Source organism: Larus michahellis, chromosome 9 (genome assembly GCF_964199755.1).
Source record: "Larus michahellis chromosome 9, bLarMic1.1, whole genome shotgun sequence".
Taxonomy (NCBI): domain Eukaryota; kingdom Metazoa; phylum Chordata; class Aves; order Charadriiformes; family Laridae; genus Larus; species Larus michahellis.
Window position 1 is genome coordinate 51,036,149 of NC_133904.1, and position 23,980 is coordinate 51,060,128.

General features: G+C 61.0%; 1 protein-coding gene across 2 annotated transcripts in view; it reads right to left on the reverse strand.

Annotated features, from left to right (window-relative positions):
• MID2 (midline 2) overlaps nt 1-23,980 on the reverse strand; it is a 117,762-nt gene that overhangs the window by 77,340 nt on the left and 16,442 nt on the right. The window contains exons 1-2 of one of the 2 annotated variants that reach the window (XM_074601040.1): nt 23,753-23,874; nt 1,575-2,296 (exon numbers count right to left, since the gene is read on the reverse strand). In XM_074601040.1, coding sequence (XP_074457141.1) covers nt 1,575-2,240 — 666 coding nt within the window. In that variant the 5' untranslated portion in view covers nt 2,241-2,296; nt 23,753-23,874. Of the gene's footprint in view, nt 1-1,574; nt 2,297-23,752; nt 23,875-23,980 lie in introns of those variants that run through there. The other variant, XM_074601041.1, reaches the window with a different exon arrangement.

A 23,980-nucleotide genomic window follows, 5' to 3' on the forward strand; every position in this document is an offset into this window, starting at 1 on the left:
ATGTGGAATGCACGGGGGACAAAGAGGGATTTCTAACTTTAAATAGGTCAAATATCATCCACACGGGTTCACACAACATTCAGTACAACCACAGCCACTGCATAAAAGTTAAGCTTCAAGGTACCCCGGAGGGATCCCTGCTTCGTTTGCTCTCTCCTACCTGAGGAGCAGCAGAACAGTAATTCAGTTCGGATCAATACGTGCTCCGAGTGCAGGGGGGTGGAGAGCGATTGCCCATTTCTGCCGCTTCAGCTTGGGGGAGAACACGGGCTGTCGACGAGAAGAGGCTCCCCACCACGGGGGCTCCCGCTGCTGGGGTCGCTGGGCTCAGCAGGACACAGGTGGAAGGGAGACCCCAGGCACAGGACCATGGCGGGATCTTCAGAAGCCTCCAGCCACCTTCTACACAAGATGGAGAAGGTCTCTCCCTTGGCTCGGTGCCTCTGGGAGACACAGAGGACCGCTCAAGCCATCCCTGGAGGGGCTGGCATCTGCAAAGAGCCAAAGCGCTGAGATCCCACAAGAGGGTGAAAGACAGAGGAGCTTGGGGCACTCGGGAAGCAGAGGGGAGCTCCATCACTGCCTCATGGAATCACAGAGGGTTTGGGATGGGAGAGACCTTCAGAGATCACCCAGTGGCACCCCCTGCCCTGGGCAGGGACACCTCCCACCAGCCCAGGTTGCTCCGAGCCCCGTCCAACCTGGCCTTGAACCCCTCCAGGGATGGGGCAGCCACAGCTTCTCTGGGCAACCTGGGCCAGGGGCTCACCCCCCTCACAGCAAACAATTTCTTCCCAATATCTCACCTCAACCTCCCCTCTGTCAGTGGAAAACCCTTCCCCTTCGTCCCATGGCTCCCCTCCCTGCTCCAGAGTCCCTCCCCAGCTTTCCTGGAGCCCCTTGAGGGACTGGAAGGGGCTAGAAGGTCTCCGCGGAGCCTTCTCTTCTCCAGGCTGAACCCCCCCAGCTCTCTCAGCCTGCCCCCACAGCAGAGGGGCTCCAGCCCTCCCAGCAGCTCCGGGGCCTCCTCTGGCCCCACTCCAACAGCTCCGTGTCCTTCTGCTGTTGGTGGCCCAGGGCTGGAGGCAGCACTGCAGGGGGGAGGGATGTCCACAGGGCTGAACAGGCACAGCCGAGCACAACAGTCTCGGGGATGATGCTCGCAGGTCCCCCCAGCCACTCTTTCCTGCCGCAGCTCTGTCACAGGACAGGACAAACCCCAGGGGAAGCCACACTCCTGGGGCAACAGCCACGGGTACCTCGGTGCCCAGTGACGTTTCCCTGACTGGCGGCTTGGGGAGAAGGTCCAACACCTGGGCTTGGCACATACACACACACCAGCAGGAGAAAAATAAAACAGCAGAGACTTTCCTGCAATTGCGCGAGCGAGACCCAGCTCAGGCTCCTGGTACTGGTGCTGGAGGAGCCCACAAGCTCCATCCTGCAGCCCACAGATCTTTCAGGAGCCATTTGGCTTAAATAAGAGGTGCCCCTGGGGCATCTGGAACCAGCTTCTGCTCGGGCAACCATCCCTGGGCAAACACCGGCCCCCCGCAGCCGCTCTGGGTGCTTACCTTCAGCTTTTCAAAGCGATCGCTGAGGGATGCCACTTGGTGGTCCCGGTGGCGGCCCACCAGTTTACATAAGGCACAGATGAGCTGGTCGTCAGCAACACAGTACATGTTCACCTTCTCGTTCTCGTGCTCCAGACACGTGAGTCCTCGGAAGTGCGCGTCGGGCACGGGCTCCACCAGCCGGTGGCTGGTGAAGGGCTTCTTGTTGGGGTGGGTGGCCCGCAGGCAGCGGTCGCAGTAGGAGACCTCGCAGGTGATGCAGGTCTTCACCGCGTCCCGCGGGGGATCCTGCTCGCAGAACTGGCAGGCGATCCGCTCGCCGGCCACGGACATGGTAGGGCTGTTGCGGTAGGTCCTCTCGCGGCGGCTCTCGCTGGGGGAGTTGGGGCTGCTCAGGGACGCCTTCTGGAAGCGGTCGATGATGTTTTGCAGGGTCACATTCCTCTTGAGGCCCTCCAGGCCCCGGTGGTTGAGGGAGATGACATAGCGGCACGTGGGGCACTGGAAGGCGGTGATGGGCTCGATGGACTCGCTGGAGGAGCAGCTGGAGACCAGGACGCGGTGGGCGCAGCTGAAGCAGAGGCTGTGGGCGCACGGCAGCAGGAGAGGGTCTTCGAATAACTCCAGGCAGATTGGGCAGGTCAATTCTGACTCCAGTGTTTCCATCTTTAGTTAAAACGATCCTGATTCAGCATCAAAAGCCGAGGAAGGTGGTGTGGTACCTGGGAGAGAGGAGAGCGGAGAGGTGAGACGGTGGCTCTGGGCAGCCCCCCTCCACCAGAGGCAGGCGCCTGGGGGAGTCGCACACACACCACCTCCGCTACACCCCGGCACTCTGCCCCCCGACGCCGTTACTGCAGCCCATTGGCGTGGCTGAAACGCCTCACCAAACCGTCCACCCGAGCCCCGTCACCGGCTGGGAGCAGCGCCCAGAGACGCCATGGGGCAGAGGAGGGACAGCAGCACGCTCCTCGCCAGCACCTCCCTGCCCAGCCAGGGCAGAGGGCTCGGACAGCGAGGATGAAGGCAAAACCAGGAGAAACCACATGATTTGGTGCTTCTTTTAGCGAGCGCTGCCCAAGACAGGAGCGGGGGCCATGCTGGTTGCCCAGCTGCACAGCAAAGACAAACCTCTCAATACCCCTCTAGCAGCCACACAGTCCCGTCTCCCTTTGGCGAAGGGGAAAAGGTGAATCATGTCCTGGAAACTCTGAGCAAAGTGTGTCAGGAGCTCTAACGTACCATCCTCCTGCCCTGCGTTTCGCCCAGCCGTCGCCTTTCAGGAGCGGGGTGGGGAGAAAAGAGCAGCACAATTACAGTCTGCGAACTTGCATCTCTGGGCTGTCCTCCGCTGCACTCCAGCAGCAACCAGGGATGCCCAAATCAACTCCAGCTGGAGACGAACGAGCCCGTATTTTTAGATCCCCCCCCCTGCAAGAGGCTGGAAACGGGCTCCCTGGAAGCCACCAGAGCCACTGCTGTGCCGTGCCCAAGCTCCGGTTCTGCAGAGCACCGAGTCGCACCAGGAGGGCTGGGCTGCCTCTGCCCGCGTCCCACCATGCGCCCAGCAGCCCCCCCTCTCCAGGGGGTTGCCGGCAGCCTCCCCACCTGGGCTGCAGGACACGTCCCCGGCCGGGCAGAGGAGCAGCAGCAGGCACCAGGGCAGCCACCGACAGCCCCATCTTCACAAAAGCCCCACCGGGCACAGGCTGCCATCCCACCTCCACACCTCGCACCGGCTTCTGGCAGGTCTCCGAAGCACAAAGGGATGGGAATAACAGCCTGGCAGGGCTAAGAAGAGGAACCGCCCGCTTCCCACCCCAGCTTCGCCGCAGCCACGCGCGGTGATGGGGACTAATTAGCAAGGAGGGGGACGGGGTTTGCCTTACAGGCAAACCAGCAACCCACTCATCAGGCCTGTGCTTCCCACCGAGAGAAGCGCTTGAAGAGCGGCTCCCTGCTCCGCAGCAGCACACCACCGCTCCGGGCCAACACCGGCGGGGAATGTATCCCGCAGTTTCACCACCCGGGCAGGGTCCGGCTGCGCGGTGCCGGGACCCGGGAGGTACCGGCAGGAGCTGAGCCCCCCGGGAGGCCTCGCGCTGGCGGGGACTGTGTGGGCAGCTGGAGCTCCCAGCAAGGAAGCGCCCAGGGGGCAGCCTGGGGATTCCTTTCCAAGGTCATGGCGGGGAGGGGGACACTGAGAAGGTAATTCCCTTGGGACACTGGTGTCCCGGGGATGGGAGAGGCATGGCTGGGTGTTACCACCTGCAAGTCACCATCCTTTTTTTACCCCCCCAAGAGAAACAGTGAAAAATCAGCTGTGTCCAAAAAAGCTGAGGAGCACACAGGCTCCCAGCAGCTTCTTCTCTGTGCCCCCTGGTGCCGTTCTCAAGCCCCGGAGCCCGCCTCAGCCATGGGAGAGCGTTGGGGAGCAAAGGTCCCAGCCACCTGCCCGGCAGCGTGAGGCAGATGCGCTGGGCTCCCCACCACGCTCCCCACCTGTGGGACTGGGAGCTCCCGCTGCACAGCTGTAATGTCACCGTCACCATCACCGCAGCCATGGGCAGCTCCCCCGCACTGCTCCAAAACCTCACAAACCCCCTTCGGGTCAGGGTCGGTCCCTCGCTTTGCCGGGACGCTCCAGGTAGAGCGGCTGCCTCGCCGTAGGAGCCCGATGCTGCCGGCTGCACGGACAACCCCCACGCCGGCAGCGGAGCATCCCCACCTCCCACCTCACCCACGGACTCTCTCTGGCCACGAAATGCAGAGAAAGGATAAACGACAAGAACAAGACTTTTTTCAGAGTCTGACCAACATCGGGAAAATGCTCCCCAACAGCCCCTGCAGAACAGCGCGAGCACCGCTGGTGGCCGGGCCGGTCTCCCACAGGGCGAACATCGCACAGAACCGCGAGCTCCGTGCGCTACCGTGAGCTGCCGCCTGCCGCCAGCTCCACTGCCATCCGGGGAAAAGATGCCGAAAGTTTAAACAGCCTTTTGCTTTGTTCCTGAGGACCGTTCTCATGTTAATCTTGTTTTCCTTGCTGGGACAACAACCTTGAGATCCGAGATAACCGAGAGGAGCCTCCAAGCCCAGGCTGGAGCAGAAGCGGGGCCGACGCTCGCTCAGACGCACCTGGGCGAAGCAGTTGGCGCTGCCTTTGGAGCCTTTCATGCCTCTCACTTTGATGTTCGCTTTGATGTCCAGGATTGACGTGGCACGAGGAATAGCTGATTAGATCATAATCTACTTTGTTTAGAGTCATTAGCTCCCTAAATATAGAAGTTACAACATATTAACACAGTTTACAAACAGCCCCGTGTCACTTGTGCCCAAGGGTCAGACGCCGGCCCTGGCCACGCTCCCGCCAGCCCCTGGGGAAACTCCCGGCGGCTGGGCAGGGCTGGGGCTGCGAGAGGCAGCAGTTTAACAAAGCCGTAACATAACAAACATTTTTGCCCTGGAAATGCCTGGGTGGGATTTCTCCCATCGCGCAGCACAGGGCAGCCCGCAGTGTCCCTCCAGCTCCCAGCAGGACGGCAGCGAGGAGCGGCTTTAGGTGGGTGCCACGTGCCCAGTGGGCAGCGGCGCTGCTGCAGGGCAGAGTGTGCAGCAGGAGGGAGGTGGGCAGGGCACCCACCCGCATCCCTGCGACCCGCACCCTTGCCGCGGGTGCCACGCATCCCTCTGGGTACCACACATCCCCCCGGGCCGCTCCAGAGCTCCCAGCTGACCGGCTGGAGGCACGACTCACGGAGAGATGTGCATGGCCACGGCTCCTGCGTCCTCGCCAGGGTCACTGCTCCGGGCGGTGGGAGCGGGCCGAGTGCCACCTGGAGTCCCTGCGCCAGCCCAGCAGCAGGGAATGGCACCCACACCCCATCCCTCCTCCTCCCAAAGGGACAGACCCCGCAGCAGTGCGTGGTGTAAACCCCTGCCACCCCCCGGCAGACGCTGCGCTGCCACCACCCGCACGTACCGGCACGTGGGGCGAGACCCCGCGCCCCCCGCTCAGCCATAGAACGACCCCAATGGCAGGTCACTGCTGAGGAACAGAACGGGCTGCGTTAATTTGAGCTCTGTTCAAAACCCAAGGGAAAGAGAGGAAAAAAAATAACAAAAAAAAATAATAATCAATGACTGCCAGAGAAAGCAGGGCAGAGCCGGAAAGGAGGGACGAAGGCAGCAAGCACCGGGGCGAGCAAAGCGATGCTGTGGGTGCCGCGGAGCCAGTGGCGAAGCCAGCCGCCAGCTCCCCTGGGACACAGTGCGACCAGAGCTTTTACTTCAGGCCCAGCTTTTTGATGGGCTCCGAAACCCACGTGCTCACTCGGAGCAGCATGAGCGTGGCGAGCCCCAGGGGTGCACGGGACACCCGTAGTCCTTAGCAAATTGTACCAAGGGCTGTTTGGTCGAAGGGTTCCCCTATCATCTCTCACAAATTATTATTTTTACAAGATCAAAGCCAAACAGGCTTCATTGCTACCTCCAGCTCAAAGCTTCACCGTGAGTGATGCAGAGGTTTGTCACTGAGGAAAGGAGGGAGGAGAGAAACAGCAGATGCTGCTCACATCACCCCATCTACACCTGGGAGGGGACATCCCGCTGTACATCACCTAATGCCATGGTCGGCCACCCTGAAATTCCCCTTGATCCCTCTGACCATCTTTAGGCAGCCCAAAAATCCCCTTGCACCTTCTGCTGTGGTTCCCCCTTGGCTCCTGGTGCAAGAAAGCTCTTGCTCACACATCCACGCCACGCAAGCCCTGTGCCGTGAAGTTCGGATACCAAAAATCAATACGACGCATTGTAACTGCATTTAAAACCAACGGCTGCAATTCCTGTTCGTGTCTTGGGCCTGGCCACAGCTACATCTTGAAGCGGGTCCTCCTCCCCCCGCCCAGCAGCGCCCCAGCTCTTCCCGAGCCCCGCGCGTTGTGGGTTTGATTGACTTCGGAGGCAATTCTCGTGCTCTCCAGACATGGGCGAATAGTCACTGTATGACTGCGCAGGGTTTATCAGGCCAGAGAGCCCAGTCCCACCCAGTGCGTGGCTTCGCTACCACGTGGTGGTGACAGGTCAACGCGCCTTGTGCCCGGCAGCACCAGCCTTTGCCGAGCCCAACACAGCAGCACCCACCTTCCTAAACGGTTACGGGGAGTTTAAAGCCAACGGCGTACGTCTTCAGGTCCCGTCTTCCCCTCCAGCACACCCTCCCGGCCTCCGCCAGCCCTCGCTTTCAGCGTTTGCTAAGCCCACCCGAATTTCCCCCAGTCCCCCCAGCACCAAAGCTGGGCAGGGCTTTGCCAGCCTTTCAGAGCCCACATTGCAACCCCCCCGCTCTCCAGACCTGCTCAGGCAAACACTAACTCTTCTTTGTTTGTCTTCTTCCCCCCCCTCCTTTTCTTTCCCCCTCCCCCCCCATTTTGGGTTTTTTTTTTCCTTCTTTTTCCTTCTTTTTCCCCACCAGAAAAGCTTCAGCCCAAATTGCTCAGCCACTTCCAAGAATGAGGCTTAAAAAAAAGCTATGTTGCTCCACCCGGACGTTAAAAAAAAAAATAAAAAAAAAAATATGGCAACCCTTTCCTTAATTGGCTCCACGACAGCAGGATATAAAATCTGGGCAGCAGTTGTCTCTGTGCTTTTTGTTGTCCTCGGGAAAATTAGCTGGAAATTGGATTGCTGTTCAGGGAAGAATAAAACGCCCCATCCAGCAGCCACGTCCCGTCCCCGCGGAGCCCAGGCAGGACCCGCTCCCGGTGTGATGGGGAGAGGGGCTCCCCCCACTCCCCCGGCCACACCGTGCTCCACAAACATCACCCCTTCCCACAAACAGCCCTAAATTCACCCTTGCGACAGGTCTGCCCAGGAGAAATGGGGGTTCTCCAAGGGAAAACAGCCCCCAACGTGTAATTAGCAGCAGCTTCCTACCTAACGAAGACACTCCAGGGAGAGAGAGAGAGAGAGGGGAGGCAATCAGCCTCATCCAGCCAATTTAGACCTAGCGTCACCTAATTTTTCTGTGCTTGACTTGCAACCTTGATAAGCTGGTGCGCGTGGAGCTGCTGCGCATATTTAACGCCAAGCGTTAGGCTTCAAGCCCCGGCCGGAGCAGAGCATCCTTTGGCCAGGCCGTCGCTCGCGCCTCGCCGCCTGCCCCGTCCTCCCGGGACATCTGCAAACACCAAACAGAACCTGGCCTTTCCTCCCACGGCTCCTGCCTCAACAGTTTCCTTAATAACTTAGCGAATTTGTCCAAGGCTTTCTGAAAATCCAGACAATTCATCTCCCAACCGCTCTCCCCAATCACCTTATTGCAATACTGAAAAAAAGAAGAAAAAAAACCCCACCCTGGATTAAACTGGATTTCCTATATAAAACCCATGCGTTGTTGTCCTTAATCTATCACACTGAATCTCAGGCATTGCCACATGAGCTTTAATTATTTTCTCAGCCAATTTGCTCGGTGCTAAAATAAAGCTGGCTGCTCTGTAATTCCCACAGTTCTTCTCGTACCTCTTTAAATTAAGGACAGAGCAGAAGAGGCTGCGCTCCCATCCAGCAGTTGCTGTTAATGAGAGATTACTTTCTGCTGCCAGTTCAGCCGCTTCATCGTTAAATCCCTTCACAAGAGCTGGCTGGAGCCCATCAGGCGCTGCTGATTTGTTGCTCTTTAATGTCTCCGTTTGCACAGTACCTTATTCCCCTGGGAATTTCGTGTTCACCACTGCCGACGTTGTCTTGACTGACGGCATGAAACCATTTCGTTTCATCACAGCATCCTCCTTCTCCTGAAGCTCTCCCGTTGGGCTCCCCGTGCTCCCCCAACTTCTGGTTGGGTTCTGGCCCCCCCCCATCCTAAAAAGGGGATCGTTCCCCATGTGTAACCTCTGCCGGAGCCCCAGCCGGGGAGAGGCAGGCACCGCCCCCCGGCAGCATCCCGGGTCCAGCACATCCCCCTGGCCACCGCTCCCGGCCCCTGAGATGCTCCGCTTTGGGGCGCTGCGTTTTCCACCCCCCTTTTCTCTCTTGTCTTCCCGACAACATCTCCCTGTTCATCAATCAGCTCCAGGAGCCTCCGCTCTCTTTCGCCCCCCGGATTTCCGTAGTTTCCCATGCACAGCAGCCTGGCCCTGGCAGCGCTCCCCCAAACACGCTGCCCCAGCACACCCCGCCGTCCTTCCCCCCCTGCCAGCGCCGGGCTGAACACTTCCCATTGTTTAAACAGCTAATAATACCTTTACAGCTGTGCAGAAATCAATTGATTACGCCATTTGTTCTGGCAATGCCATGAAACCTTCCCATCTGCAGCTGCCTCCGATCCGCCTGGTGTGAAACGCAGAGCCCCGCTCCTGCGGGCTGGAAGTGTGATGCGGGGAGGGGTTTTTTGGCCAAGAGTTAAACCATCAGCTGCTAATGTCCTATTTGTCTGGGCTGACAGGGTTGCAGCGCAGGACGAAGCACAAAGGTTGTGGTGGTGTTTTAAGTCGGCCTTGACTGCAGGAGAACACAAGCCGTCACCAAGCTGTGCTCCTCATCCACCGCTGCTGGGTGCCAGCCTCACAGCACATCGTTTGGATTTTGTGGAGATCCTGAAAGCACCTCAGACCCACCAGTATCCACAGCAGCCCTCTGTGGATGGAGACAAACGCTTCACCCACAGACCCTTTGGCGGGAGCCCAGCACAGCTGCCATGGCGGGGAGCAGGGGCAGCTCCCAGGGGCTCGTCTCAGGGTACCCGCACGGGGCAGGGACGCTCCGGCCAAAGCCCAGGAGGTGTCCACCGGGGGAGACCTCATTCACCTCCGAAGCGTCAGAGAGGCAAGCACCAAACACAGCACGTCTGTTTTTCCTCCAGTTACATTCTGGCCAAAGGGAAGACTTTACCTCTTCCCGACAAAGGGTGCCCGGCTCAGCATCGCGCAGGAGGCACCTGCTCGGCGAGGTGGCAGCTCCCCAGGACCCCAGCACAGCACGTGCCCGCCGAAGGCTGCCGGGGATCCAGCACTCGGAGTTAGCGACATGCGAGGCAGATCAGGGAGAGATGGAAGAAGCAACTCCCCCAGCGGCTCCCGCAGCCCCGCACGCCAGAATCACGCCGTGTGTGTTCCTCAGCAGCCGGCACGGCTCAAGGAAACCCCACGCAGCAATGGTGCGCATCGCCCTCCGGGAGCCATAGGGGGCAATTCCCACAGACACGGCGTGGAGACCTTCCCCTGCCATCCCCTTCGGTGGCCTGGGGCCTGACAGGGCACGAAAAGGTACAGGGCGTCTCTCCGGTCCCCCCGATTCAGCAGCTCCCCGGAGCTCTGCGCAGTTGCTTTTGATCCCCAGGGAACGCCGCGGCTCCCGGGGCCCTCTGTGCCCCCGCAGTGAGTAAAAGCGGGGGCTGCGGCAGCCAGGCGCACCCTCCCGCAGGCAGCAGCCCAGCCCAGACCTCCTCTCCCCGCACTGTGCCACGTCCATCATCTGTCTGTCCGTCCGTCCCACCTCCCCAGCCGGGCGGTTCTGCCTGCCGCTGCCCAAACCCTGCAGCCCCTGCCCCTCTGCCACCACAGCCTGGGGGACAAAGCCCGCGGCCAGAGGGTCACGGCAACGCCGGGCACCCCCAGCCCACCATGCCGGAGCCAGGGACATCTGCAGACACCCAGCTCCGAGGGCTGCAGCGGGAGCAGCCCCACCTTCCCAAGATTCCCAAGACCGGCACAGATGGGAGCGAGCCACTTCCAGCCCGGCCATTGAGAAAAAGCAGCTGGGGACTTGGCACGTCACCAAACTGGCACATCCGGCACTTCCGTGGCCCTGGCAGCCCTGCCACCCCCCGCCAACCCTCCCTCCCCTGCCCTCCAAACCCCCCTTGGCCCCGGGTCCCGCCACCTCCCTCGCTCTGTCACCTCTCCTGCAGTCGTTCGCTCTCCTGCCACCCTGGTCTCCGCTGCCCAGCACGGCCAGCCGCCGCCGGAAGGCAGGCGAGCGAGACACGGCACTCGTGTCAGCACCGGCAGCTCCCAAAAAAAAGACCTACGCCCAGCCGGCTCCTGCCAGACCACACATGGCAGCGGCTTTTTGATCCAAGCCTTCCTCCAGGCGCAGCCCGCAGCTCTGCCTCTTCCCCTCTTCCTCGGCCACCGCCTGCAATGCAGCTCAGCCCCGCAGAGTCCTGCCAGCAGCCGGAGCCCCCGGCCCGGCAAGGACACGGGGAGGGCAGAGCTGCCAACGCAGCGCAGCAGCAGCTGGTGCTTCACAACAGCCTTTTGGGCTGGAGAGCAAGCCACGGCTGTTATCCCCCAGACGGATGCTGCACGGGGGGGGCAGCCAGCCCCGCCAAGAGCTGCTGCAGGCAAAGACCCAGCAACGCAGCACCACGTCAGGCACCGCACGGCCCCCAGCCATCAGCTGCAGGGCGAGCAGAGCCCCCACCACCACCACCTTCTACCTGCACTGACCGCTACAGCTCAGCTCCATCACTCAGCCACAAGCGAGGCAGCGCAGGCGGTGGCATGTAAATCCCCCGCTGGCCTTGGAGCGTCAGGGTGGCTGAGGAGAAGCGTATGTACTGGGGTATCCGTACGTCAGCACCATACTGGGAGCTGAGCATCCTTCAGGGACTGCATCCCAGGTACCACACCAGGGTTATCCCCACTCTGGTGTTTCCAACTGGGCCGCCAAGTCTCAACGCCTGACACCGGCACTGCTCACCCACGGGAGAGAGAGATGCTGGAAACAAAGCGAGGCAGCAAAGGTGAGGTTGGGCTCACGGCAACGTCCACTGCGGGACAGAGCCAGGAGAGACAGACCCAAACTGGGGAGGTACCGGTGCTGCTGCACAAGCACGACGTGGCACGGCACGGCGAGGGGCCAGCCCGTCACCGGTGCTCTCCAGGGACCCTCAAGCTGTGCAAACGTCAAGGCTGCTCCCGAAGGGGCATTTACTGGGGGACAGAATGAAGACAGATCTTCAACCAAGGAAGGGGTTCCTCCTGCACAGTAGGGCCCCATCCCAGCGAAGGCGCAGAGCCCGAGCGTGCCCGCACCGGGCAGCCCCGCGGGGACGGGAGGAAAGGAGCGGGACCACACAAGCCAGGCACGGCTCCAAAGGGCCAGGAGCTGCTGCCTGGACCAAGGCTCCCACCAACGTCTCGGCCCGCTGAGGGCTCCGGTGTGTCCCACAGCAGCTCCCGCGGGCACGTGTGCCCGGCGCTGCGCCAGCCCCGCGAGCCCACGGAAAGCGAGCTGCAGCCCACGTCACTGCTGAGCGCTGCCAGCAGGAAGAAGGCTCTTCCACCCTCCCCGCAGAGGGCCGGCCCCGCGGGAGGCCGTGCGAGGCAGCCCACGGCCACCGAGCCCCCCCAGGCTGCCCCGGCCTCCAAACCCCAAAACCACCCAGCGCCCCGGCCGCGCTCCCGACGGATGCCACGCAGTCGGGGAATTCAAAGGCCATTGTGCTGCTTTGTGCAAGTTTAAATATATCTGCACAGGCTCCTTGGGGTTGCATTCCTGGTGAGGCGGGTAAGATAAACAAGGCTTCCTGCAGGAACTGAAGACAATGGGGGAATAATTAGCGTTAATCCCCAATGCAGAAACAATGCAGGTAGCAGATATTTCGGACTTTCACACCCTCCCCCCTGCCACAGCCAGGAAGAGGCACCCAGACTGGTGTGACCTGGCCTCGGCCAAGGGACACGCACCGTGGAACGGGAGGGAAGAACATGCCTCCGGGGCAGAGGGACCAGGCCGGGGATTCGCCGTTCCGGCCTTCCCCTCCCAAAAGCTGACGGTGTTTCGGAGACGCGTGTTTCCCAGCGTCAGCAGCTCCGGGCACCAGCCGGGCTCACGCTGGGGCTGTGGGCACCCACACGCCCAGGGTCCCAGAGCAGAAGGTTTGGGCATGGAGTTTGTGCCCGTGCCCTGCATCGCTTCCAGCGCGGCACAGCCAGCGACCCCAGACCGGAGCAGCCGCCGGCAAAGCCAGGGAAAAGCTGCCCCATCGCCGCAGGGCTCCCGTGAGGAGGGTGCTCAGACCCCACGCCTCCCTCCGCAGCCCGGCCAGAGGACGTCGGAGATCCGCTGCTCCAACAGTTACCACCTTTTCATTCCAGAGCGCGACACACCAAGGCTTGTTTTCAAATCATGGCACTTTTTTAAACTGTTTTCCTACATGGGCCCCTTGGGAGTGCTCTGAACGTGAGCCAGATTTCCCTGTTCTCCTCCCAGCGATGCAGTGACAGAGGGACCTCAGCGCTCCCTGGACGTTTTGCCAGCGCATTAAACAGGTCATTTGAAGTCTTTCAAGACGAAATGCTCCTGCACTCTGAGGTGACTCACATCCATTAGCATCCCTTTGGAGAGGGCTCTCCAGCCCTCAATCACTTCTGCACATACGCACTTTTACCCTTCATCTCAAAAAAAAAAAAAAAAAAAAAAAAAAAAAAAAAAAAAAAAAAAAAAAAAAAGCACCAATTCACCAGGCTCAGCTTTCCCCCAGCTGTATTCCCCCTGGCACCGAGATTATTCTGCAGTTGTGTCTGCACTGCTCCACTGCCACGCTCCGAGCTCACAGCGTGGTATTCAGGGAGCCCACTGGCCACCCCTGCCCGAACCGCGCTGCTACCGGGTCTCCGGCAGCGGGCACGGCACAAACCCCACCGCGGGGCAGGGAGCCATGGGCAGGTTCCCACCTCCTGCATCTCCCAAACCCCTGACCCTCCCGTGGTGGTCCCTCGCGCTCTGTGTGGCACGTCACAGGATGCTCCGCCAGCAACACATCGCAGCGTCCTCGGGAGCACCCCGGGCTCACTCCTCTGCCACCGAGGAGTCCTCTGACCAACACCACCTATCAGCAGGACACCAGTGAGGCCACGCTGCTGCAGGACACCGTCCGCCGCGTCCCACGGCTCGTGCCAGGATGGGGACTAAACACCCAGCGAGCAGAGCAGGTCCTGAGCGCGCACAGCCAGCTCAGAAACAAGCAGGTCACCAAGTCCCCAACAAACCAGATCTCGGTGAAAGACCAGGGCGTAACCCTCGGACCCCCAGCTCCGAATCCCAGCGCAGTCTGCGTCCCAGAGCAGACGGAATTATTACACATTCTCACCCTATTTCCCAGAGGATTCCGACCACACTGGTTGCCCCCATCGCCCCCCGTGCCTGGCACAGCAGCCCACGCTCCCCAGCCGGCATGGCATGGCCACGCAGCATCGCCCAGAGCTCCTCCCTGCTCCACGGGACAACCGGCACCGTTTTGGCAGCGTGCAGGGGGCACGGCTCTCCCCGCCATCCCTCCCAGTGCTCCTTCGGTGCAGCTCATGAGACAAAGCAGGTAACTCCAAAGGTAATTTCCTCCTGCCATCCCTGCTCCCTGCCTGCGGGCTGCCGGAGGGAGGCAGGGGATGGCTTTTGGTGACAAGAGGCACAGCACAGACCATACCTGCTACATAACACTGAAGTGTTCTTTTAACGATATGAAAGAAAAAGGAAACCCTCCGTATTTTGCATTTGTAATAAATCACAGACCCTGCGAGAGCCTCGCTGGAGATGGGGTTTTACAGGCAGAGGCGTCTTCACCTCTGAGAGCATCCGACTGCCTCGATTCTCCGCGCGAAGCCCGCTGTGTCTCCGCAGAGGGATGGCAAAGCTCACGGCTGGTGAAGAATAACAAATGCACACAAATTCCAAGGATGCTAAAGGGAGCACGGCACTTTGCAGGTCACATAGGGACCACACTGGTGGCCAGAGGCTTAAAAGTATTGGCAGAAGTGAAAGAGTGTTAAAAAAAAAAAAATTAAAAAAAAATATAAATTAATTTGTCCTAGCATGTCCAGACCATGGCCTTTCTCAGCCAAGGGCTGGAGCGTTGAGCAGCTTTCCAGGTGCTGGGGAGGAGCCCAAGGCCCCCCTCCCGTCCGCTGTCCCCACACACACAGCGAGGACACCGGGGCCAGGGCGGGAGCTGGATCCTCCTCCCTCACCCGTGGCAGCCCCAGCACGGCAGGGGGCATCACCACCCTCCGCTTCGAGGGACACCAGCCCTGTGGCGAGTGACACAGGTCACCCTGCCACTAACGACCCCCGCAGAGCAGCCGAGCCACCTCCCGACAAGCAGGGCCATAGCGATGCTTGATGGATAATCACGAGATGAAGCGCTGCTACAGGACTTCAGGAATCCAATAAAAAGGATGAAAAAAGGCTGAAATATTTCATGCCAGAAAAATACAAACATGCCACACATGGAGACAGGGGGCCAGGAAGGCGACAGCCCCCAGCACCCAAAAAAGCACCCTCCGGTGACAACCAGAAGCTGGGCTCCCTCCTTTCAAAGCATAACCAAGGCAAAGACCAGTGCAATATTCACCCCAGAAATTCAGTTTCGTAGCCCAAACACTGAGTCGGGGCAGGTACCTGGGGTACCAAAAGCAGAAGCCGCAGCATCCCTGCGCCGCGCTGGGGTGGCAGCAGCGCCAGCAGAAAGCCTGTCCCTGGGAGAGGCCAGCCCTCATCCATGAGGAATCGGGAGATTTCCCAAGAGGAAAACAAGGCTGAGAGGTGAAGCACGGAAAAGCAGGGGCTCAGGAGAACCTCAGTCATGGTCGTGGGGCCAGTGGAGATGCCAGGGGACATCTCACACCCACCATCCATGGAGGGGAAGGAACGCGCTGAGCACGAAGAGGATTATGGCCAGGATTGCTCGTCATGGAAAAGGCCCCGAGTGGTGCAGCTCGGCACCCACCACCCTGCTGCGGGACAAAGCCCAGCCCGTTCCTCCTTCCTACCAGCACACAAACGCTTCCAGCACCAGCGAGCAAGAGATGGAGCCAGGGAAAACCTCCAAGCAAAAAAAGAAAATAATAAAAATCAGAGCACGTTTCTGGGAGGGAAAAGCGCAAGGCAGGCAGACAGAGGCATCGGCATGGAGAGCCGAGGCCAGGTCCCAGCATGCCACAAATATACCGTGATGCAAAGCGCAAGCCAGAAGAAATCAGGGGGAATTTGCTAAGCAAACGCAATTGAGTTTGTCTCATTCTCCGGCACTCTGCCACAGCTCAGGGTCTTGCACGCGGAGTTTCGGAGCCGGCCGGGATGCTTGCTCTGTGCTCCAAGCCCCGTTCAGCTCTGGGGGAGCCACTTGCAGCGACGAGAAGATGACACGAGCGCTGAACCGAAGCCACCGCGGGAGAAGCCGTTGGCAGCAGGAGCGCCGCGGGCAGGGCTCAGGGGACAGCCGGCGGGCGGGCAGGGACGCGCAGCATCCAGCAGCTCCTCAGCGCCAGCTTTAGGAACACGTCGGATGCTTTAACATAAACAAAATGCCTTTACATGGCCTGAGCCAATATATTTCTGTAATAATTCAGAATTTCTGGATTTCTTCTGTACCTGGTGCATCCCACCACCCAACACGGACAAGAGGAACCGGGAAAAGGCAGCCCAGCTCTTCTGCCGGGCTCCGGGCAGAACCCCGGGGTGACCCTGGGCAGGGCGGCGGTGCTGGGCTCTGCAGAAGCTGCAGCTCCACGGCTGGGGACAGGGACAGCCCCCAGGAACGTCCCCTGTGCTGGCAGATCCTGTGCCCCAGGGACACCCGGGCACATCGGGGCCGAGCTGGGACCCTCCTGGGAGCCTGAGGAGGCACCACGTCCTTGCAGCCAGCAGAAGGCTTCTCCCAGGCGGCAGAAACCCTTGGGTGACCTTGAGACCAGCATCTTCAAGGCCAAAAGGCCCCTAGAACGGCCTGATTGCACACATAACAGAGGCCTCTGCATTTTGCCCCCAGCTCAGGTTTGCCTTGGCACTTCTCCATTGTCCGGACACCTTTGGATGCTAATGGAGCACAATTCTGGAGCATCACCACCTCTCTTTTTGCAGTAATTCATCACGCACACTATTGAAAATCCATGCCTGGCTTCTCATCTGAATTCCCCAGCTATTCCGGGGGAGCTGAGTAGGCAGCAGAGCCAGACTGACCACGCAGGACAACTCCTCGAGACACCACCCCTGCCTTTTAGGCACGCTGGGCTAAAAGATTAAAATAATTCCTAAATGCAGGATGCTTCCCTTGCTCAGCTCATCCATAATTGCCTGAAAGAGTTTTCCTCTCCTCTGGCCCAGGCAGCAAAGCAGGAACCTCTGACATCCACCCAGCACGTCCCCCATAGGGCTACCCACACCCCCAGGGACCTTCTCTCAGCAACATCCCAGCCCTGAAGTGGGTCATTATTTCCTTCCACCTCTTCCCTCCTCAGCTATAAAACCGGTACTTTGGATGACCTCTGGACCTGGGGCATCGTCTCACCCCTCTCTCCTCTGTTTTTCAATGATTGCTCTTCTGACACCATCACTGCTGAACAGCCCCACACCGGGCTCGCGGGGGGGCTCCCAGCAAGGCTGACCCTAAAACGGAGGGTAATCGACTGTCCCTCCTTCGCCGGCAGCACACCCACTGGCGCCTCGCTCCCCGTTTGATGCCCACCCCTTCAGACAGCGGTCCCCAATATTAAATTCCCTTTGAAGAGCTTGGCAATAGGCCCTTCCCTTCGTGCCTGGGCTCCACTTGTCCCCACAAATCACCCCAAGGACAGGCGTCACCTCTAGTAACAGCCACGCAAACAAGCTGCTGTAGGGCGGTCACCACCAAACCCTGCGAGGTGACAGCGTGGGGCCATCGGCTCTCCCAAACTCCTGTGTTGCAAGGCGAGTGCTGGATACCCTGCATCCCTCCTCCCCGGGGACCACTGGGCACCGCGCTCTCCCACCAGGCCCACCGCGCTCCCTGGGGCTTGTGGATGAGACGCCGGGTAGGTCACAGCAACGCTGAGGTCCGCAGGGACCTCCAGGGACGGAGAGGACCTCCCAGGACGGTGGCCCATTGAATACCTCCATGGACAGACGCTCCCCAGCCCCTCTGGGCAGCCTCTGCCAGCATTTGACCAATCTCACAGTACAAAAAAAATAAAAAAAATTGTTCTCTTGCATGAGATTTCATCTGAATGCAAGAAGTAGGAGGTGCAGACACGTCACCTGAAGCCACAGCACCAGGGCAGCCACCACCCAGCGGGTACAGGCTCCAGGGCAGCTCCGACCAGGATAAATCCCCTTGCACAGGACTTCTGAAGCCTGGATCCACATCTGATCCCTTGCACAGGCAGCAGGTCCGGCTCTGGGGCTTTGGAGCACTTACGGGAAGGACACGAAGCTCCTGTGCCTGTCCGTCCCCCCTGCACGGGGACTGCAGCCCCCTGCCACCCTCGCTTGCCCCGCTCCCCCTCTCCCAAAGGGGCTGCTGAGCGAAACAGCGGAGAGCAGGTCCCGCACCCGCCGGAGCCCCGGACACCCTGGATGGGCCAAGGAAAGCCCCGGAGGGACACACAGCATCTCGGGCGGCACCACCGCAAGCACAGCAGCCACCAGTGCCACCACCACAGCGTCGCGGGGGGGCTCAGCACCAGCACCCGACAGCAGGCGGCACCCGAGCCAGCACCCGGAAAAAGCCCAGCCTGCTCCTTACAAAGCGTTAAGCCAGGTCACTCTACAGCTCAAATAAACCCCCCAGATTCCTCCCTCCCTCCCTGCGCATCAAACACCAGCGCTGCCGCCCCAGCCCAGCCCTGCTTCGGGTACTTGAGCATCATCAGATGGCCTTAACCTGCCTAATTTTATTCAGCCCAGTTACACAACCAGATTTAGTGAGGTTCTTCTGGTGACTGCCCATGGAACACATTTAACTCACTCCGCGCCTCTTTGAAAACACAAAAGCTAATTTATTCCACGTCATCTCTGAGTTGCTGCCGAAGGATGCTGCACGGCTGCATTTCGGGGGGGGGTGTATATGCATCTCCTCGTTACTCCCGTACAGATCCTCAGCCAGCTCGCATTCATTACTCTGTGCTTCCGTCCTGCCTCACGAAGGCCTCCGCCTGCTGTCTGAAGCTAATTTTTTCCCCTTCGGTCAACCAACTCAAAATTGGTTTTGCGTATTAAAATGAAATTTAATTTCTAGGCCATTACCCCACTGTGGTCTAGCTCCTGCGTCTGCAAAACGAGGAGTAAACAAACAGACCTAGCAATTCATTTCCCCCTCAGACATGAATTCCAGTTATAAACAACAGGAATGACATTCTGCGGAGGCACGGAGCCCCTTTCCTTTTGGGATCCCAGGCCACGTCACGGAGAGCCGGCGAAGCCTCGGGACTCCTGAGGAGCCCCAAGTGCGGGGCTGGCACACACAGACCAGCTAAACCTTTCCTTGCACGGCTGCAGAAAGCATCCCTTGGATCTGCCCTCAGCTTCTCACCGACATAGCAGGCTTCCCATTATTTCCATGTTGGCTTTTCACGGCTACTGGGTTTTTCTTTTCCCTTTCACAGGCTACTGGGTTTTCCTTTTCCCTCTCACGTAGAGAGTCCAGATACAGAGATATATAAAATACAGTTTTGAGACTCAAGCGCTTGCAGCATCCAACTCTGCAACAGCTGGGGGAAAAAATAACAACACAAAAAAGCCCAACCAAAAGCCAAGCCCCCAAAATCTCCAAACAACAAAACGCTTTTCTATTTAGTCTCTCTACTCTTAAATTTTGAGAGCAAAAAATCTGGCATCATTTTTAACCCATGCGGGTGAGAGCAAGTGTCCCCGTTGATCCACAGGGCGCTCTGGCCGAAGATCGCATCTGAACCAGATCCCATCCGCGCCCTCTTCCTTCCAAAGCGCGGAAATCCCGCGGGAAATGCCCGAAAGGAAACAAGCCCAGCTGCCGGGGGGAGCGGGCGGCCGCGCGTCACGGGCTGCCGCAGCAGGCTACGAGCTCGCTGCTCCGCATGGACACAGCCCAGCCAGCACAGCCCGGCACGATAAACACGCTTCTCTTCGGGAAACACCCTCCGGACCCCACAAGCCGTTTCCACTTCCATTTAAGAGACTCCCCCGGGCTCAGCCCAGCCCAGAACGTGCCTGGAGCGGCCAAGGCAGCCCAGGAGCTCACAGGCGATGGGGCCAAGCCACGGCACCTGCGGTGCTGCTGCGTCCCCTCCCTGGTCTTGGGCTCTCGCAGCAGCCACTGGTGTGACACAGGAGGACACCGGGACAGCCCACGTCCCGTAGGAACACCCCTGCGCAGAACAAGGGGACATCGCTGGGGGTTGGTTGGGGGCAGGGGGGACACAAGAGGGATGACAGCTTGAGACTGTCAGCAAGGAGGACCCAGAGGGGAGCAGGGGAAGGGGCGGCAGAGGGATGTCCCCTGCCCTTCCTGCGCCTGTGGGCACGTCAGGTTTGTTTGTTCGGGGAGGAAGCTGAGCCCCGGCGGTGACGTGGGGACAAGGGAGCTGCACAGACCGGCAGCACCGAGCTGCGAGAGGGCAGGGAGGGAAGACAGCAAGAGGTCCACACTCACGGGCAGGCACGGCTGACCCCCACCCCAAGACCCTGGGGGGCGGCTGTGACCTGGCACAGAGCCTCAAGCCGAGGGGCAGCTGGGCACTCCGAGCTTTTCGTCACCAAGCCCCGTCCCCACACCGGGGTGGTCCCAAGGGGCAGCACCCCACTCCTCTCCCCGCTGTGCTGGCGGCAGCGCCGGGGGGGCTGCCCGAGTCCAGAGCTGGGAGCCTCAGCTGAGCAGGGGCGAGGACGTCCCCATCCCAGCCACGGCTCCCCGGGCACAGGACCCGCTTGGACCCGGGGCCAGGGGCTGCCCAGGCGCGGGGACAGAGCGGAGGCGGCGAGCGGAGGCAGTGATGGAGCCTGGCGCTGCCAGCGAACACAATAAGCGATTTCCTGGGAAAGGCCAGCGTGTCCAGAGGCACAAAAGGAGCTATTCTGCCGCCGGCCCCACTCCCCAGCCTGCTCGGGGCCGGGACAAGGAAGAGGGCGGGAGGGCAGATGCTGAAGCCACCGAGCACTGCACATCTCGCTGACACTGGGAGCCCAGCTCTGCCCCATGTCACCCCCAAGGGTGACACGCCGCGGGCGCAGGGCTCAGCACCGTCCCCCTCTCCGCTCCCAGCCGATGAGGGGCCGCTGGCAGTAAGAGCGACGGCGAGGTTTTCCAGCAGCCGCGGGTAAGAAAACAGGAAGACGGCACAGGATCGAGGGGCGAGACGCTCCCTCCCCAGCGCCGCCCGGGCTGCCAGAGCCGCCCTCGCACGGCACAAGGCAGCTTTCAGCGGCACACAGACGGGCCTTTCTCCCCCACGGTGACCTCCCTGCCCTGGCATTCTGGGGACCCGGGGCTCCGCACCAGCCAGCCACCACACTGGGAGAGGCAGCTGAGGGAGCCCAGTCATCACTTCCCCGCCGCGTCCTCTCGTTAATCGGGGAGGCTGACGGAGTTGCTCATTTGCAAAAGATGACCGTAAAGCCAGGCACTCATTAAGCTGCAACACGCGCTCATTTTCCAGGGGAAGAACATTAAAAACAAGCCCAGGAAGCAGCACAGGTCCGAGCCCTGGCAATGGGACCAGACCCTCACCCCAAGCCTCCCCGAGGCTGTTTGTCCCCCTCCTGCTCCCCTGGGCACCCTCTGTAGCCGCAAACCCTCCCGAAACACTCTGCCAGCTCGCCCCAAAGAGGGGAGCACCAGCCTAAGCGAGATCTCAGGTGAGCGCGTTGTCAGAAGCAGTAACTCCCTCCAGAGGTACAAAATAATCACGCTGCTCATTAGCTCCATTTAAAGAACCGGCTGCGCAGCCTGCAGAGAAAGCCCTGGTTCCGCCGGCTCCGACGGGACAGCCGAGAGCCACGGTCTCTCCAGCGACCGGCCTCCGAGACGTGGTGACTCCCAGAAGCTGACCTGAGAGATGACAGGCCCAACCCCCTGCACTGCAGAGAGACCAGCGGCACCAACCACAGACCGCAGAGAAACCCCCCCAGAGCCAGAGTCCAGGGGATTCCGGACGGAAACGTGTCTCCCCATCCCCTAGAGGAGATGATCCAGGGACAAGACAATCCTGGTGTTAAGGATAAGTCATTTATCAATCTCACGTGGTCTCAAGGATGATCCCACCCTGCTTACAAACATGTGTGTATATATATGTATATGTATGTATATGCAACAAGACACAAATGCTTAGCACATCACCCCCAGCTGTGCCTGTGCCAACGAGGCCACTGGAGCGCAGCCCGCCCGCGAGCACTCGTCAAGGGAGGGGATTTATCACCCACTGCAGCTTCATTTCTTTTTCTAAAGCAACGTTTACCAAACAGGCCGTGCAGCTCCCGGGACCCTGGCTGTACGCACGCACCACTTTCACCCCACGCCGCAAACGGCTCCGCAGGGCACAGACCTGCCTCTAATCGCTGGCGAGGCAGCCGGCACACCCAGGCTCTGGAGCAATAACACCACCTGCCTGGATCCCTGCGACTGCTCCTCTCCCTGACGTGCGCTCTTCCTCCTCCCATCCCTACCCCACTCGCTGTCTTTTCTCAGTAGCATCCTCAAGGAATACCCCCTCGGGTGCGAGAGCGTTCCAATACCACTGCCCTGGGAGGGGGACTGCCATACCCAGCCTCTCGTTTCCTGGCTCGTTCTATTTCTCCCTCGTTAGGGGTTTTGGGTGTGCTCCCAGCAGGGGAATGGCAGCAGCGACAACCCCAGCGCAGAGCCTGTGGCAGCCGCCAAAGCCAGAGAGCTCTGCCTGCAACAGGCAGCTCTGCCACGGCCCTCCCCCGGCACAAACTGCCCTGACGGAGCCGGGGGAGGCAAGGGAGGGCCGGCACCGCTCAGCTTATTACAGGGGTGAAGGAGCAGCTCAAGCCCCGACGCAACCCCGCGCACGCAGGGCGACGGGTTGGTGACAATTCCCGGCTGTGCCGGACGCTGCCGGGCGGTGACCTGGCGGCTCAGCTGATGCCACCCGGAAGCCAGCAACGTCCCAGTGGTCTGGCTGCCAGCTTCGGTCTGGCTGCAGCAGCTCCTCAAGCAAAGCCGGTCTCCTTGAAGCCGCCTTCCAACAACAAAGGCTCCGTCGCGGTTTCAGGGCTCGCTCGAGAGCGAGGAGGCCTGGGCGAAAGCCAGGCAGGGCAGGCAGAGCCGGAGCCATTAACACCCTGGCGTGTCAAGACTTGAGGAAATTATGGAGCAACAAGAGCCATTTGCCCTCTCCAGAAACTCCACAGCCCGCTCTGCAGAACAGCCCTTTGCCGCCCCAGCTTCGTTACAACCGTCTTTAGCCGTGCACATTAGCGCAATAAAATATGTGGTTGATATGTTTTTGGAGGCAAGACACACAAACAAGGCGTGCGGACGAGGAAATTCAGCTCTCGCGTGTCACTCCGGCGCATTTTCTAACAGCTCGACAGATTCTCAGCACGAGCAAAACATGCTCCGCTTCAAGACCAGCAGTAACATCCCTGAGAACGGGCAACAGCCCGCCGGAGCGATCCCCCCCGCGGCGCCGCGGAGGGCTGGGGTGCGCGGGGACCTTCACATGCCCCTTTTCCCCCCCGGGCCCCGCAGGGAGCCCGCGACGCCCGAGGTCGCCCGGCTCGGGAGAACCCGTTACCTTTTAACTCCCATTTAACGAAACTTCACCGGGACCGACGCCGGCCCCGCCGCCGGGACGGGAACCGGGAGCAGCCGCAGGCAGCGGCTCCGCGACGGGCTCCTGGCGGCGGAGGCCCGCACCAGAACCGCGGGGATTTACAATAAAAAACCGGGCTCAGCGGCGGAACGGACGCGACCCGCTCGGCCCGGGGGAAGCGGAGCGGTGCCGGGGGGCTGGGGGGGGGATGCCGGCGACCGAACCGGCCGGCGGGGAGCGGACATGGCGCGGGAAGGCGACTCCGTCCCCTCTCCGCCGGGCGACAAACAGCGGCTTCCCGGCGGGAGGGGCCCCGGCGAGGAGAACGGGCCGGGAAGGACGCGGGGTGCCCCGCCGACCCCCCCCCCCTCAACCACCGCGGCAGAGGGGGCCGGGGCTGCTCCCCCCCCGGCTCTCCCCGCCGAGCCGGGGCGGGTTCGCAAACGCACTTCGCAGCCGGGAGACCTGAGCGGGGAGGGGGGGACCGTGGGGAGCCGCGACCGGGCACCGGCTCCCGGCAAGGTCCGGCGCCCCCCCGCCGCCCCCCCGCCACTTGCTGCAGCCCCCCGGGAAGGGCCGCGCCGGGGCCCCGCCAGCGGGCTCCGTACCCCCCGCCCCCGCTGCCCGGGCGCCGGCCGGGACCCCCCCGCCCCCGGGGCCGGTACGTACCAGCGGGCTGCGGCAGCCTCCCCGCCGCTGCCCGGGCATCTTGGAGGCGGCGGCGGCGGCGCGGGGGAGACGGCGGCGGCGGCGGGCGGCGGCGCGCGCGGGGCGGGGGGGGCGGTGCCGCGCTGGGTCCCGCCCCCCCCGCCGCCATCCCCCTGCAGGTGAGGCCAAGGGGTGACACCCCCCTCCCACCGCGGGGGCCGCGGGCTGTCACCCCCCAAACCAGGGGGG